Source organism: Merops nubicus, unplaced genomic scaffold (assembly GCF_000691845.1).
Source record: "Merops nubicus isolate BGI_N331 unplaced genomic scaffold, ASM69184v1 scaffold9974, whole genome shotgun sequence".
In the NCBI taxonomy this organism is placed as follows: Eukaryota; Metazoa; Chordata; class Aves; order Coraciiformes; family Meropidae; genus Merops; species Merops nubicus.
This window is the reverse complement of record NW_008604859.1, coordinates 39,254-53,235: the sequence shown is the minus strand read 5'-3', so window position 1 is coordinate 53,235 and position 13,982 is coordinate 39,254. Positions and strand designations below refer to the sequence as shown.

The window sequence follows — 13,982 nt, the reverse complement described above, 5'->3', positions numbered from 1 at the left end:
TATTTTAATACAGATCTACATACCAATTATTTTATATTAATGATCTTAATAGCTACTTCATTTGTCTTAAAACATCAGATGCCAAAGAGTTAGAATAACAAAGATTGATATGAATGGAATACCTTGATCCTATTTCCCGTTGTCTAAACAACATACCTCCAAAACGCTGATACTATAAAATTTACTTTCCAAAGATGGTGGAATTCCTGTTATTATCTGAAGAAACTAAGGAATGAAACTTTCAGCTTCCACTGGAGGTTTCACTTGAGTAAATTTGAAAGATTCCAGCACCTGTGTTTTGTCTCTTTCAGTCACTCCATTCATAAAATTATACAAACATATATTTTCCTGACCTCTTCAACCTAGGCTTCAATCATTATTAATAGACAATTTTTTTTTTTTTTTTTTTTCAGTGAGGGGGAATTACAGAAGAGATGCAAAGGATGTATTTCCTACAAGTGTCTTTTCCTCAGTTTACAAAGAACAAACCTGAAAAGCCCACAAAGCAAAAACATATACACAAAACAAACCCAGCTTGTTTCCATGAATGCACCAACCTGCAACAAAATGGCAGTTTTATGTTGGCTTTTCATCAGGTTGTTGATGGATTCAAAGAGTCTCCTCATGGATTCTTCAAATTCTGTTTGTTCTTTGCCTTCATATAATCTGTTGAGAGATGTACTGGGTTATCTTTCTAGAATCAGAATACTTCGTAGTTCTAACGTACCAGATTTAACATTACCTTAAAAACATATTTTATAAGGTGATTGAATATTATGCACATAGATATTTCACCAATGGGTTTTATCTGCTATTCACTGTACTGTGTAGAAATTCTTCAGCTTAAACTCAACATATGAATTTTCCATTTTTTTAAAAACATCTCAAGAATGACACGTCCCAGATTTCAGCTTATAAAAAAGTCATTTCGCTTTCAAAGTGACTTATGAGCAATTTTTCCCTTACTACAGCTGAGCTACTCTTGGTTATTTTTACAACTGAGCTACTGCAGGATATTTTTCACATATTGTCACAGTTTCTTTCCTCTGCTGTTGTGGCCACTTTTGAAAAAAGTCTCTACTTAATGTTTAAAAGTTGAAAAGTGCATTTAAATCAAGCTCACTCCATTATTTCTTCATTCCCTATCCTGAAGGTTGAATCTTTCAGACTCACTCTCCTCTGTTGTTCATACTAGCTACTAATAATAAATGTTGCTTACCTAGGCAATAAAAAACACTGGTGACATGTTAAAGAGCTGTCAAAACTGGAAGAAAAACAAGCTAAGAAAAAAGCCAAGTTGACAAGAGAAGCCTGAAATGTGTGTAAGATACTGCAATCCAAAAGCTGCACCTCTGACATACTGCCTTCTCTACTAGCAGGAAAAATCCCTCTTTTTCAAGATTCCAGTATCATGTGATTTCAACTTGAAACTTAAGTCCCTAGGAGAATGAAAGATAAATTAAGAGTTTTTGTCTACAGCAATAAAAAAATCAAAACTGCTATTCATACAGTGACTGGCAAGAAGTTTTAGGTCAAGGAAGACACCGAGAGGAACACTGTTCAGGCCCATGGCCTCTGCATTGCTCAGGATCAATGCTTGTCAATGACATTTAAGTCAGTTACTGGAAAGTAACTGCAAGATCCAAAATATTATCTGGAGAGAAAAAAAAATTATATGTACGTGGCTATAACATACATGATGCAAAGTACTTGAGATCCACCCCTACTGAGGTGTAATATCTGTATTAGTAAATACATGCCAGCAAAAGACATGAAAGGCATGCTGAAATACAAGTTGCAATACAAGCACACTTGCATAGAAAACTAAACTTAGTTAATATCAAATAGTATTTTAGAAGCTTAGGCTTTAGTTAAATGAGTTTTTAAAACATACTGGAGATTTTGGCATGTGAGGGCTATATAAAATTCTTTTTCTACAGGAGTGAAGTACATCTAAGTTCTAATAATGCGACTGCCTAAGTGTTTATTCAAGTTACTAGGCTCATGTTATGCTACTTCTTTTATTGACTAAACAACATTACTGCAAAAGTAAATTAAGTTTCTTCAAACCTCTTTTTTTGGGGCAAGTGGAAATAGGAATGTTTTTGACTCAACCTGTCAAGCATCACACCACATGTATTAAATATGCTTTTTAATTTTACACTAGGGCTAATGTAAGACAGGTAGAAAGATATTTCTATTTCCTTAGTCATGACTTAGCTTCCACCTGGACACGATTTTCTATGTGAAGTACCAATTAAAATCACTTGTTCTGAAAGCAAATTTTGAAAGATGACTGATTGTTTACTTGGAAATAACTTCATTACAGCAGAGTACATAAATTTCACAACCAAAAACAACCTTAGGCAAATGAAAGAGGAAAGCAAACATTTCATGTTTTCAGAGTCTGTGTTATATAAAACTTTGGCTCATACATATGACCTTTCCACAAAACATAGTCACTGAACAAACAGCTGCAGGACATGACCTTAGTTCAGCCAATTGGAGTAAAAAATGCTTGCTTTCATTACAACTCTACAGTATCAACAGGATTAAATTAATGCAAATTCAATTAAAACTTGGTTATCTTCAATATATCTGCCTGACAACGAGATAAAAAAGTCCCCTATTTTATATGTAATATTAGAAGACATTCTTCATCTCTTTCCGACACAGTTTTCACGTCGTAATGTCTCTTACTTTTCAACAAGGCATCTTAGTTTCTTAAGCAGCCCATCAAATTAATGAGAGAATTATCTAATAATCTGTCTCAGCTCTATTAATTCAAAATGTTTTTCTCCAAGAAGGCTAATTTCAACCCTTGCTAGTGTTTCAGTCATAAATTCTCTTTTCTCATAGAAAGAAAATCCACAGATCCATCTTTCTCCATATTTTCTTCTTTTTCATGACCAGCCTAACAACAGGACAGTGACTGCTGGAAATCAGATTCTAACAGCTGTAGGTGGATATACACTATCAGGTGATACTCTTTGCTGCTGCCTTATTTTTACCAGAGGCTGCTGTTTACAAGAGGTATTACTGCCTATACTAGTAACTGTCCAACTGAATTTCAGATGTCCAGTTAAGGCATCGAGAGAGAAAACAAAAAGGAGTAGATAGGTATAACTAGTCCCTTGAATATGCAACATATTGCAATAACCCAGTTTACCACAGACTGTCTAACGTACACTTTTGGCTGCCAGCTAATATTGGCAATTACATGGAGACCAAAGTTTTCAAATAAAGTTTTCACACTACTGGCACTATATTCTGTTCTCAGGAGCATCGTCTCATTCCTTACATAGTTCTTCACCTTGTTTATCTGTATCCATCTATAAGTAGTAAGTTCCTAGAGACATGAATATTTCCAAGGTACTGTCTATCAGCAGTGAATAACTTCTGAATCTATTCCTACTTCAGCCAAAGTTTCAGAATTCAAACATCCTTCATTTCACCAAACCATAAAAAAATAAACTCATGTAGGTTTAAAGACAGGCAGTGGAATAACAGAGAAAAAGTCTACTAGAGCTTCCACTGAGCAGAAGACAGAACATTTTCTGTTCTGTTGGCTGTCAGCCACAAACATAACATCCAACCAATTGGTCCACTTGCACTGCTGCAGTTGCCACCGCCTGCTTTCTGCCACCACGTTCCTTCAGCCACACAGCAGAGGGACAACAGAACAAGCACCAAGGGGAAATGAGCTAAGGATAAACAGAAAAAGATGAAGCAGAAAAGAAGAGAGAAAAGAGAGGATGTAGATGAGGTCTGTGAGATATACTGAGAGTTCTTAAAGGCTAGAGGAGGAAGTGGTGGACACAGTTACAGTAGCATAGTGTTTCTACTTCCAGCTTTCATCTCCTTCATTCTTCCCATCTCCCTTTTCCCTAAACCTGAATACTACTTGTAAATATTACACCTCATCTGTTTGGCTCAACTACCCAAGTCCTGTAAATTCTGTAACTGGAGACAAATTCCTACCAATTGCTTACCCAGAGATCTGAAACTCTAAAATCAGTTGGACCATGTCTACCGAAAATTACATTGTTCTTTGCACAGTTTGAGCAGCTCAATGCCATGATCCCAAGGACAAGCATCCAGCTTCAAGCCGTCTGCCACAATATTTGGCCATCCAATAGTCTGAGGGGAAGCCACCTGATGCAAAGTATGATGACCTTTTGCAATCAGCTGCTTTTCCTAATGTATCTCTGGAACTTATACTGTATCAGAAAGGAGATTTCTGAAGATTCTCCAAGAAAGATCCCAGCAGCACCTGTGTTTTAGGCTTGTTGCCAGCATTTGTATTTTATTTGTAAAAAGAAAACATACAGTTCTGTTCTGGAACAGTTATTTTCTGATTCTCAGGTCTACTTAGATTTCTGATACTGGACTGCTAGTTAAATGGCAATAGCCTGGATACTTACTGTGAAAACAATGTCCTTGATCTAACAATGAACTTGAAAACATACTCCAGTGCTTTCAGAGTTCTTAAGATTGGTTCACATTGCTCTCCTCGGCTGGAAGTATCCAAGTAAGTCTTCAGAACAGTCATTAATTTCCTGAAGTTAAGAAAACATTTTAGAAAGTTTTTTAAAAAATTAACTTCTCCAATTTGTTTGACTACTCTAAATAAATGTTTATGCTTAGTCAAGCATGCATGACAAAATGTACTGCACGTACTTTTGCATTTATGGTGCACAAATTCTACCAATATAAAAAAATGAGGAGCAAATTCTTCACTATGCAAGCAAGAAAGCAGCAGCATAACTTTAAAAAGCCTTGGAAGCACTTTTACAGAAGTTTATAAAATACGTGCACAAGGTAAAGCACAACATTACTTCTGCCTACCCACACTAAGCAGCGATTAAACATCACTACATGCTTTAAATTAACTGCACGTAAAAAGCACCATATTCTGGTACACATCAGTATATGCTCTAAGTATCAGTTTTGTTAAAACACTCCCTTGCTTTGGATCCAAAGGCAATTTTTTGTTAAACACACAACCCACTAAAAAACCACAAAAGCTCATCTACAAGTTAGCCCCTTAATTTATAGTGAGAGTTTCATCTTAAATGATTAAACTAAGATTAATGATGGAATTTTGATTTTAATGTAGCCATAAAAACAACTAAAATAATGATAGTGCTTGGGTATTTTTACTTATATCACTCCAAAAAATGAAAACCTACTATCCCCTATCCTAAACAAACAAATCCAACTACCCAGCACAACAAAACTCAAATTAGCACTTGCATGTTGATGAAATTTAACAGCTCAACAACTGGACTGATGAAACATTAGTAAGCAATTACAACTACATTTAGAACATACCTGCATGCAAATAATAGCTCCAAGAATTTCTTGCTACTGTACAGAATAGAGATATATACACACAGGTGTGTGCATAGATATCTATCTCCCTAACTGTTTAACTCACTGAGACATCCTCAGCGCCACTGCAGTACCCTAAATTATATTTCAGGACCAAATTATTGTGCTTTCAGCCTCTCAGCCTTCTGGGCACTACATCCATTGAGTGTTTCCATTCACTCCTTTTTATAGCTTCTCTAAATTCACAGCTTTGTACCGATTTGGAACAAAATTTACCCAACTTGTCTGCAGGGGCAGGGCACTCAGCATCCCTTAACTGTCAATTGTCAAGTCCTCTGATAACTCCATAAAAGCTAAGTACAAATAGAAGACTAAATAGGAAGTAAAGAAATACCTAACACTGGCCAAAATATCATATCAGAATATGGTCATAATATGTCTGGGACACAGAATCTCCTTCCTACCTATTAGGCCATATCCAGTCATTTATTTCATAAATGATTCTTCCAAGAGAGCACATCTTCCATGATGGGCATGGAATTAACAATGTCAAGAAGTGAGGATTTGGAGAGCAATCAATCATTATTTTGCCTCTGCCACTTTGATTAAATCATCAGAAAATAGCAGTCAGGTAAGTTTTGGAAATATTTTAAGCAAATAAGGCTCTCCTGACAGGTTCCATACCCAACCTTCTCTTCTTTCACAATAATATAAAGCATTAAATTGCATGTGCTTATCACATGTGGAGTGAAGGAGGATTAAAGAGGAGTATGTAGCTAGTGATTGAGCTTTTTTAGCCAAATAATACTAATTTCAACTTTCCAAGAATGCGAGAAAGGACTGTAGGAGGGCTACTGCCTTTCCATTCTACCAAACTCATGTGCTGATGTGCGATCTGCATGACATGTCCTGTTGAGCTGGCACTGGTGCAAATCTGGCACGGGACAGTACAAGACACCCTCAGCTATCCCAAGCCTTGAGCTAATGTCTTCCATCTATTATTCATATCCTAACTTAAAGTTCTGCTTCAATCTGCCACCCCATTAAGCTGCCAGGACAAGACTTCAGGTAGATGAAAAGAATACATCTATCCTGTTAAAGCACCTCCCTATGAGCAGCACTAACTGAAGACGTTATCCCACCATCATCTGCAAAAACCTTTTTTAAATAAATTAAGAATCTACTATTAAATTCACTGTTTAACATGTCTCCAGAGTTTTTATTCTCTTCTATGAATCCATGGCTTCCCATCTGGCAGCTCCAAAAATATAAGAAACACCAAATGTTTGTCCACCTGCCCACTACCATGATCATGTAGCAAGTACTAAGACAGCAGATCACAGAACAACTATCAAAATTCCAGTTCACTGCACTGAAACCCTCCTGGTGCAAAAAACTGAACTGCATATGAAGACTTGACAGTTCCCAGACAAGTTTTTCCCCCCATGAGGATGTTAGCTCTACAATAAATATATAAATAAAATAAATTTATAAATGGGTTAAGAACATCCTCAACCCTCACTTAGGGCATTTCAGGTTAAGGCCAGGAATGTAACAGAAGTGGTTGTACAGCAAAGTACCTTTTGACAAATTTGACAGGATACAGATGAAGAGTTCAGACACAGCAAAATTTAAACAAGACAAAATGAATGTCAAAGAATAATTTACTCTTTTTCAACTCTACTTATAATCGTATCTGTCTCTCACAGACAAGTTTATTTCCAGGTAAGCAAACAGCAGCATCAATACAACAGTTATCATTAATTACAGTAAAGTTACAATCACGATTTACTTTCTTCAATGCAATGGTAGAGATTTAGGAGAAAAAAAAAAAAGAAAAGAAACTTACTTGTATGCCAATGTTGCACTAAAATGTTGTTGGATATACGCTTCCAAAACGGTGTTGAAGTGTTGAAACTTACGGTCAGCAATGAGTCCTATGATATAGATCTAAACAGACATGGACATCATCAACATTTTTCATAAAATCACATTTTAAATTTCAGTATTAATCTGCTGAAATATTTTTGATAATCCACTATTTAACAATTTTAAAAGAAACTTACTTTTCAGTTAAACATTAATATTACATCTGTTCTGCAGAGATTTTAAGACTAATTCCCTGAGATAAACAACTTGTCAGCTCATTCAAAATTACAGAGTTCTTCTCTTTGACAAAGAGAATGCTTCTGTGCTGATTCTTACCAGTGCATCAAAGACAAGGATGTCATACTCATTACTGTGGGAATGTTCCATCATGATGTTAAAGAGGGCATCCAGCGTATCTTGGAGAAACTATTAAACAACATGAAACAACAAATCGGCAACCAATTCAACCTGAAAATCTCACAAGTCTGTTTTCAGATAGCGGACTTGGTTCCTCTCATGTTAGAACTCTCAAGACCTTCACTGAAACATCACTTAAATTCAGAAAACATTTCCAAAGATTTACTTCCTTTAGTTTAAGAACCTACATCCTCAAATGTGAGCAATGAATAATACGTGTTTAGCTCAAAGCTTATGGAAAAACTAAAAATATTATAAAAACAAGATAACTATCTAAGACTGCATTCCTAGTTCCTTAGTGATACAGATAATAGCTGCTATCTTCACATACACATATTAAAAGCACTCTTCACATTTCTGAGATCTCGTTCAAAGCCCATTTTAAATCAAAGGGAACTTCCCCAGTGACTCAGGACCCAAATCTTTGGTTTAAAAAAAATAAAATTTCTTTAAGTTCAACCTCCTTGTCTCCAGAGAGGCATCTAATGCTTATATTTAAAGAGTAACACAGATGTAATAGTATCTGCCACTTTATAAAATACTAAGAAGCTTTTATTCATATTATAGTCGTTAAATTAGCAAAGCACTTCATTTGGTACAAAATACACAGGGTTTTTTTTTAGTGTTAACATCTAAACTAATATTATTAACTGTAAAGAAAGCAGTAGGAATTGTTTGTGATGTTTCAGTACACCAAAGCTAGCAGTTGAACAAAGATTGTGAAAAACATTTTGCTATCACTGCTTTCATATCCTATCACTTTTTTAAATATTTTTTTTTGTGCATGCTTAAAATTAAAGTTTACCTGTGACATAAATTTAGCTGTCTTGGGGAGACAGGGAAGAAACTTACCTGTCTGTTTACCCTATCTCAGGTGAGAAGTTTACCTGCCAGATGGGAGACCTTATCACTGTCAACAACTACCTGAAAGGAGGTTGGAGCAAGGTGGGGGTCAGTCTCTTCTCCAAATAATGAGCAATAGGACAAGAGGAAACAGCTCCAAGTTGCACCAGGGGAAGTGCAGGTTGGATATTAGGAAAAATTTGTTCCCTGAAAGGATTGCTAAACTGTGGAGGTAGTGGAGTCACCATTCCTGGGGTATTTAAAAGACGTGTAGATAAGGTGCTTAGGGACATGATTTAATGGTGGACTTGGTGGTGATAGGTTAATGGTTGGACTTGGTAATCTTAAAGGTTTTTTTCCAACAGAAGTTATTCTTTAACTTTATGATATACATAAGCACCCGAACAAATCAGCAAAGATTCCAAAAAATATTCTAGATATTGATTTATCTATTCATAAACAAAATTAACAGCAAAATATAAAAACAGAAAGCTGAAAAGAACCCTAGTAAATTTACTACCAGTGAAAGTAGGCAGATTTGACTAGTAATCTTGCAAATCTCCACAGTCTAATAGTAGCCAATAGCAGAGATGTTCAGAAGCGACAAGTGGAAAAATGATGGTTAACACTACAAAGAAGCCTGTCCAGGCGCTTGTTTCCTTGCTCCTTATAACGAACAGCTTTGCTCATGTCTTTTGCAAACTGCCCCTAACAAACTGAATAACACTCAGAAAAAAAAAGTAACTGGCAGGCTTCTTTAAGTTTCTATGTTCACTGTAACTGACCCTCCAGTTTCTTTTTCCTCTTTGAAAGTATGTAGTGCTCTTTTCTGCCATGGTATGAAAGGACATGAAGGAAAACTATTAGTAGAATAACTATATAAAGATATACCTTCACAACTTCCTCTCCATCCACAATCTTCAGTTTTTCCAGGTTTTCCTGAAGTAGCTCTGGCTTCATACGCCACTTCAAGAGACCTAGTAAGCCCACTAATAAAAAATAAATGAACAGACATAAAAATTTAAAGTATGATTTATCATTTCTGCAAATGTCTTCTTTTTATAAATGCCACATGTTAGAAGATACATACCATTCTGAGTTAGCTTTGTAGAACAAACAAGAGTTGAAATATAAAACGCATCTCGTGAGCTTACTGAAAGCCCCCCTACAATACTCAGGTTTCTGACTGTGGTTGCTCCTTTGTTTTCTATGTGTTGACGTGTAGAAGGTAGTGTCAAATAAGCACTAGCATCCTCCATTTTTTTACTGTCCCCCTGAAAAACAACATCTCATTTATTACGCATTTCAAACCACTGGATTTAAAATTAGACTTCATTTGTACTTTCTAAAAAAAGTAAGCAAAAATCTATGTTTCTGTGGACTTAAATGTATGCAGTAAAGACTAAAGAATACCCGAGTCCCAGCATGGCTTCTACAGGTAAACCAGGAGTCAAACATTAGTCAGCAAGGAAGGCTGCAATGAACATGTAAGGAAAAGTTCAGACTGAATTTAAAAAGGTGTGTGTTTTAAGGTGTAGCAACAAACTGTGAAATGTGACATCACTGGCAGAGTAAATGCAAGAGCTAATTTCTCATTAAAATGTTAATAGCTATGGAACACAACAGACTATTTACCACCACCTTGAAGACTGTACACAGAATAAAAAAATGGGACCGAGCTGGGGAAGAATAGCAGCACTTTTTTGGTATGCCCATTATAATTGAATAACTTTAACATAAAATATCAGGGCATAATAAGATTTTATTCTTAATTAGACAATATGCAGTAGTAACTAACTGACGCAGGTATCATGGTATTTATGCTTTTCAGTAGAATGAATGGTCCAAAATCAGAGAGCCAATGGGTATTTCCCCTGTCATCTATTTCACCAACTTGTATGCCACAACCCCCACATAATTTTTTTTTTGTCTCAACATGTGATTCATATCCTAGACAGGAAAGCAGTTTTTAGACAGAGACAATAAAAACCATACTCCTCACTATTCAGAGAATATAATTTTTTTTTTTTTTTTAACAAAACTACTCAAGAAAATTTCCTCAATGATTTTAAGAGCTCCTAAAGCTACACCATTATTATATGTCTGACTACACTGTAGACCCTTAGTCTACAATTGTATATAAACAAGTAGTAACAAAAACTGTAATCTAGAATGATTTTTCTAAACCTTCGGGTTTGTATCCGATTCAGTGACAGCAGGTGTGCAGTCTACACTTGCTATCAAAAAAGAATGTTAAAAATTGACTGAGCAAGACAGAATAAAGGCAAAATCCTTGTGCAGCCAAACATATAACATTACAGCCTCTATGATTGTATCAAGCTTGTCGAATAATTACTTCTTGTAAAAGACTTGACATTTTCATCCAACAGTCTCTCAAAAAGATTCAGTGCCTCAAGGCAGTGAAAATAAAGTACACTAGATCAACTTTGCAGTTTTCAAGTCACTTATTTTGAGAAGCCAGATGCACGTCTGTTTAAGACACTTACAGCTTACAATTACTGTTTTTAATACTAGAATAAGCAAACATATGTCAGAAAATCTGTCTTTTTCTCCAAAACATAAATCAGGTCAACTCTGTTTAGCATTTCTCACCTACACTGTCACTTCAGGAAATATTAATAGGTTGATGCAGGAATGAAATGGATGGAATTTCATAACTCATGTTAACCACAGAGTTATACAATGTGATCATTTTCCTTCTGGCCCGTGTATTTATTAATATGGGTATAAATGAAGCAAATAAAAACAACTATATACTGCCATTAATCTTTCTTAGACTATTTTAACAACTACATGTAGTTGTATGCATCTCACTTGCCATTTGTTCTATGTTAAACTAGTTTACTGAGAAGAGTACTAAAAAATACCTACAGTAAAATTACTTCTTTATTGGAAGAAATTTCTCATCTGCAGTTGCTCTCTAGCTCCTCCTAGACTATTCTCAAAGAATGGAAAATAACCCCAACCAAACAAAACCAAATAAACAAAATGAACAACAAATATTGAAACACCTTTTCGGTTTGAAGTAAAAAATGCTGCCTGTGTCCTGTCAGGTATAGCCAAAACTATTCCTGGCATCCAAAACCTAATTTCTGCAATTCTCACTTTTGTACTTGTGCAACTACAGAGTTGTTTCAAGCAACCAGTTCCCCGAGGTAACATTCTCCTATTATTCATGTGACAAAGCTTCTTAACAAATCCAACTAATACTTTTCCCCCTCTTCAGCAAGAATAATGGTACATAACCAGATACTGACCTTTAGCATGACTTCCTCTGTGCTACAGAAGACCGTATGCACAAACTCCAATAAAAACAGTAGAAAGAGTAACCATCTTTCATTGTATTTATATAACATCTCTCACTCAAAATTTAGAGTAATGTTTACTTACCATGGAACATGTTACTTTTTTTTTTTTTTTCACATGAAAGCGTAACATTTTTATAGACTAATTCTTTGAAAGAATGAAATTAATTTAGCACTAAGGAAAATAAACAATGCAGTGAAAGACAACAGTGTGAATGGAAGGTGTCTCGTGCAGGAAAGAAAGGAGAAAAAAAAAAATCCAGTACCTTCAGGACTAACAAATCATGGGTGCCATCTTGAAGCGTTGTTCCATCCTCCTTCATCAGTCTAATGTATGCCATAGCAAAATTCTTTTCTCCTTTATCTTTAGCTGCAAAGCAAAACATTTTCCATGGGCCATCCATTGATGAATTAAAATTCACTAGAAACAAAGTCCCTACTTACACTCTTGAGATGACCTGTGCCTGAACATGAAGCGCAGATGTATCTTCTGCATGTCTTCAATAGGGACTGCAACCTTTTGTAAAATTAGAAAATAATGAATACAGACACATGGGGGCAGGGGGAGAAGGTCATTATGAGTTCTTATTTTAGAATAAATAACCACCACTTTTACTGGCTCCATAACACCTTTCACAAGCCATTTAAAACTACTGAGGCTGATCACAGCAGCAAAAGTAGTGGCCGATACATAATTATCTGCTGGACTTCGCTCAAAGTCTAGCACCACCAAAGCAATAAAGCACTGAACCCAGTGAGTTACAGCACACAGCTGCTCATAGACTAGGAAATAAGTATTCTGCAGTCTTACTACTTACCCTGTTACCCATCCAGAATTATTTAACACCTCTGCACTACAAAGTTCCCTCATTTCATATACATAAAATAATTTTAAGTATATTTCTGTGATTAAGTTTCAAAGCCCTGAGTAGAACCCCAGGAAGTCATGATGGTTTTATTCTTAAAGTAGCATACCTACTTATAATAAATATGCATCAAAAAAGGCCAACTGCATAAAAAAAAGCAGAAGTTTTTATATTACCGAGTTAACAGTTCTAAAACTTTACAGACTCCTAGTCTTTTGCGTCCATTCACAACTTCACATGACAATTCCGATTACATAACACTCCATCACATAAACTACCTTTTTCAAAAGGATCTACTGCTAATGATTCTGTGTAAAAGTCTGAACTGCTATTAAGTATATTAAGGAAACCCCCTACCCCACTGAAAGAACAGATCAGTGTTTTCAAATGAACAAATAAGTTTCTGTTTCAAATGACACTTCCATTCTCTCCCTGTCCTGTCCTACCTCTACAACACAACTTAGTGTAAATTATCTTCAGGCCTGTCACATGTGGCAATATTGTCTTCAAAAGCTGTCTTCAAAAAAATCATGCTTGCTAGCAAGCGTGAGACACTTGATAACATCTACTTCTGGAAGCTTCTGGGCATTTTCCAAAAAAAAGACATCAAAGAGATAATCATTGGTGTGCCTCTAAAGAAATCCAAGCCATTTTTTTCAAAAATTTTAGTAATTGGAGAGTGGAGGGTTGGTTTGGTTTTGGGGGCTTCTGGTTTTTTAGGTCATGCAATTGAAGCTTCTCATCTCCATTGTTTTGCTGTGATAGAACATAAGCAGTATTTCATTTCTGATGAGCCCTTTTAGAGCATAAGGTTATCTAAGATGATCTCATTTGTTTTACTAAATGAAATCTTAACATCATTTTCTGGGCTAAATTTTAAGCCCCAGTAATCATACGCCTCTAATTACTGATGCACGATTAAAGCTCCATCCTTCTAGCTGTATCCAGGACCAAGTAATTTTTTTAGAAAAAGCTGATGCTATGCAACATTTATGTGAGGTACCAAGAAATGAAGAGGAAAAACAAGTGAAAAGCATCCACACCATACCTTCAGCGTTTCCATCCAACGTGGTTGTTTGACCTGATAGTACAGAACTGACCGATACTCGCTCACAGGCTTGTCCCCAGCTCCCAGGCAAACTGCATTCTTACAAAAAAAAAAAAAAAGAAACAGTGCTTAATGGCTCATTAGTTTCTGTACATTTTTATGACCTGAGCATACACAAACAAAGCAGCAACGCACCCAACGAGGCCTTGTCCCAGGCTCCTGCCACCGGCTGCGGGCAGCAGCTTTGCCTCAGCGCAGAGCCAAGAGCCACAGGACAGC

At 36.0% G+C, this 13,982-nt stretch overlaps 1 protein-coding gene across 1 annotated transcript in view; it reads right to left on the bottom strand.

Moving 5' to 3' along the window:
• Positions 1–353: 353 nt before the first annotated feature.
• Positions 354–13,982, bottom strand: part of LOC103771839 (dedicator of cytokinesis protein 2-like) — a gene marked incomplete at its 3' end in the record, with an annotated part of 39,611 nt that continues 25,982 nt past the window's right edge. Inside the window, 10 exon segments of the mRNA XM_008939155.1 lie at positions 354–452; positions 558–666; positions 4,425–4,559; positions 7,184–7,284; positions 7,540–7,629; positions 9,355–9,452; positions 9,554–9,737; positions 12,056–12,159; positions 12,234–12,306; positions 13,704–13,802. Of these exon segments, the coding sequence (XP_008937403.1) occupies positions 354–452; positions 558–666; positions 4,425–4,559; positions 7,184–7,284; positions 7,540–7,629; positions 9,355–9,452; positions 9,554–9,737; positions 12,056–12,159; positions 12,234–12,306; positions 13,704–13,802 (1,092 nt within the window).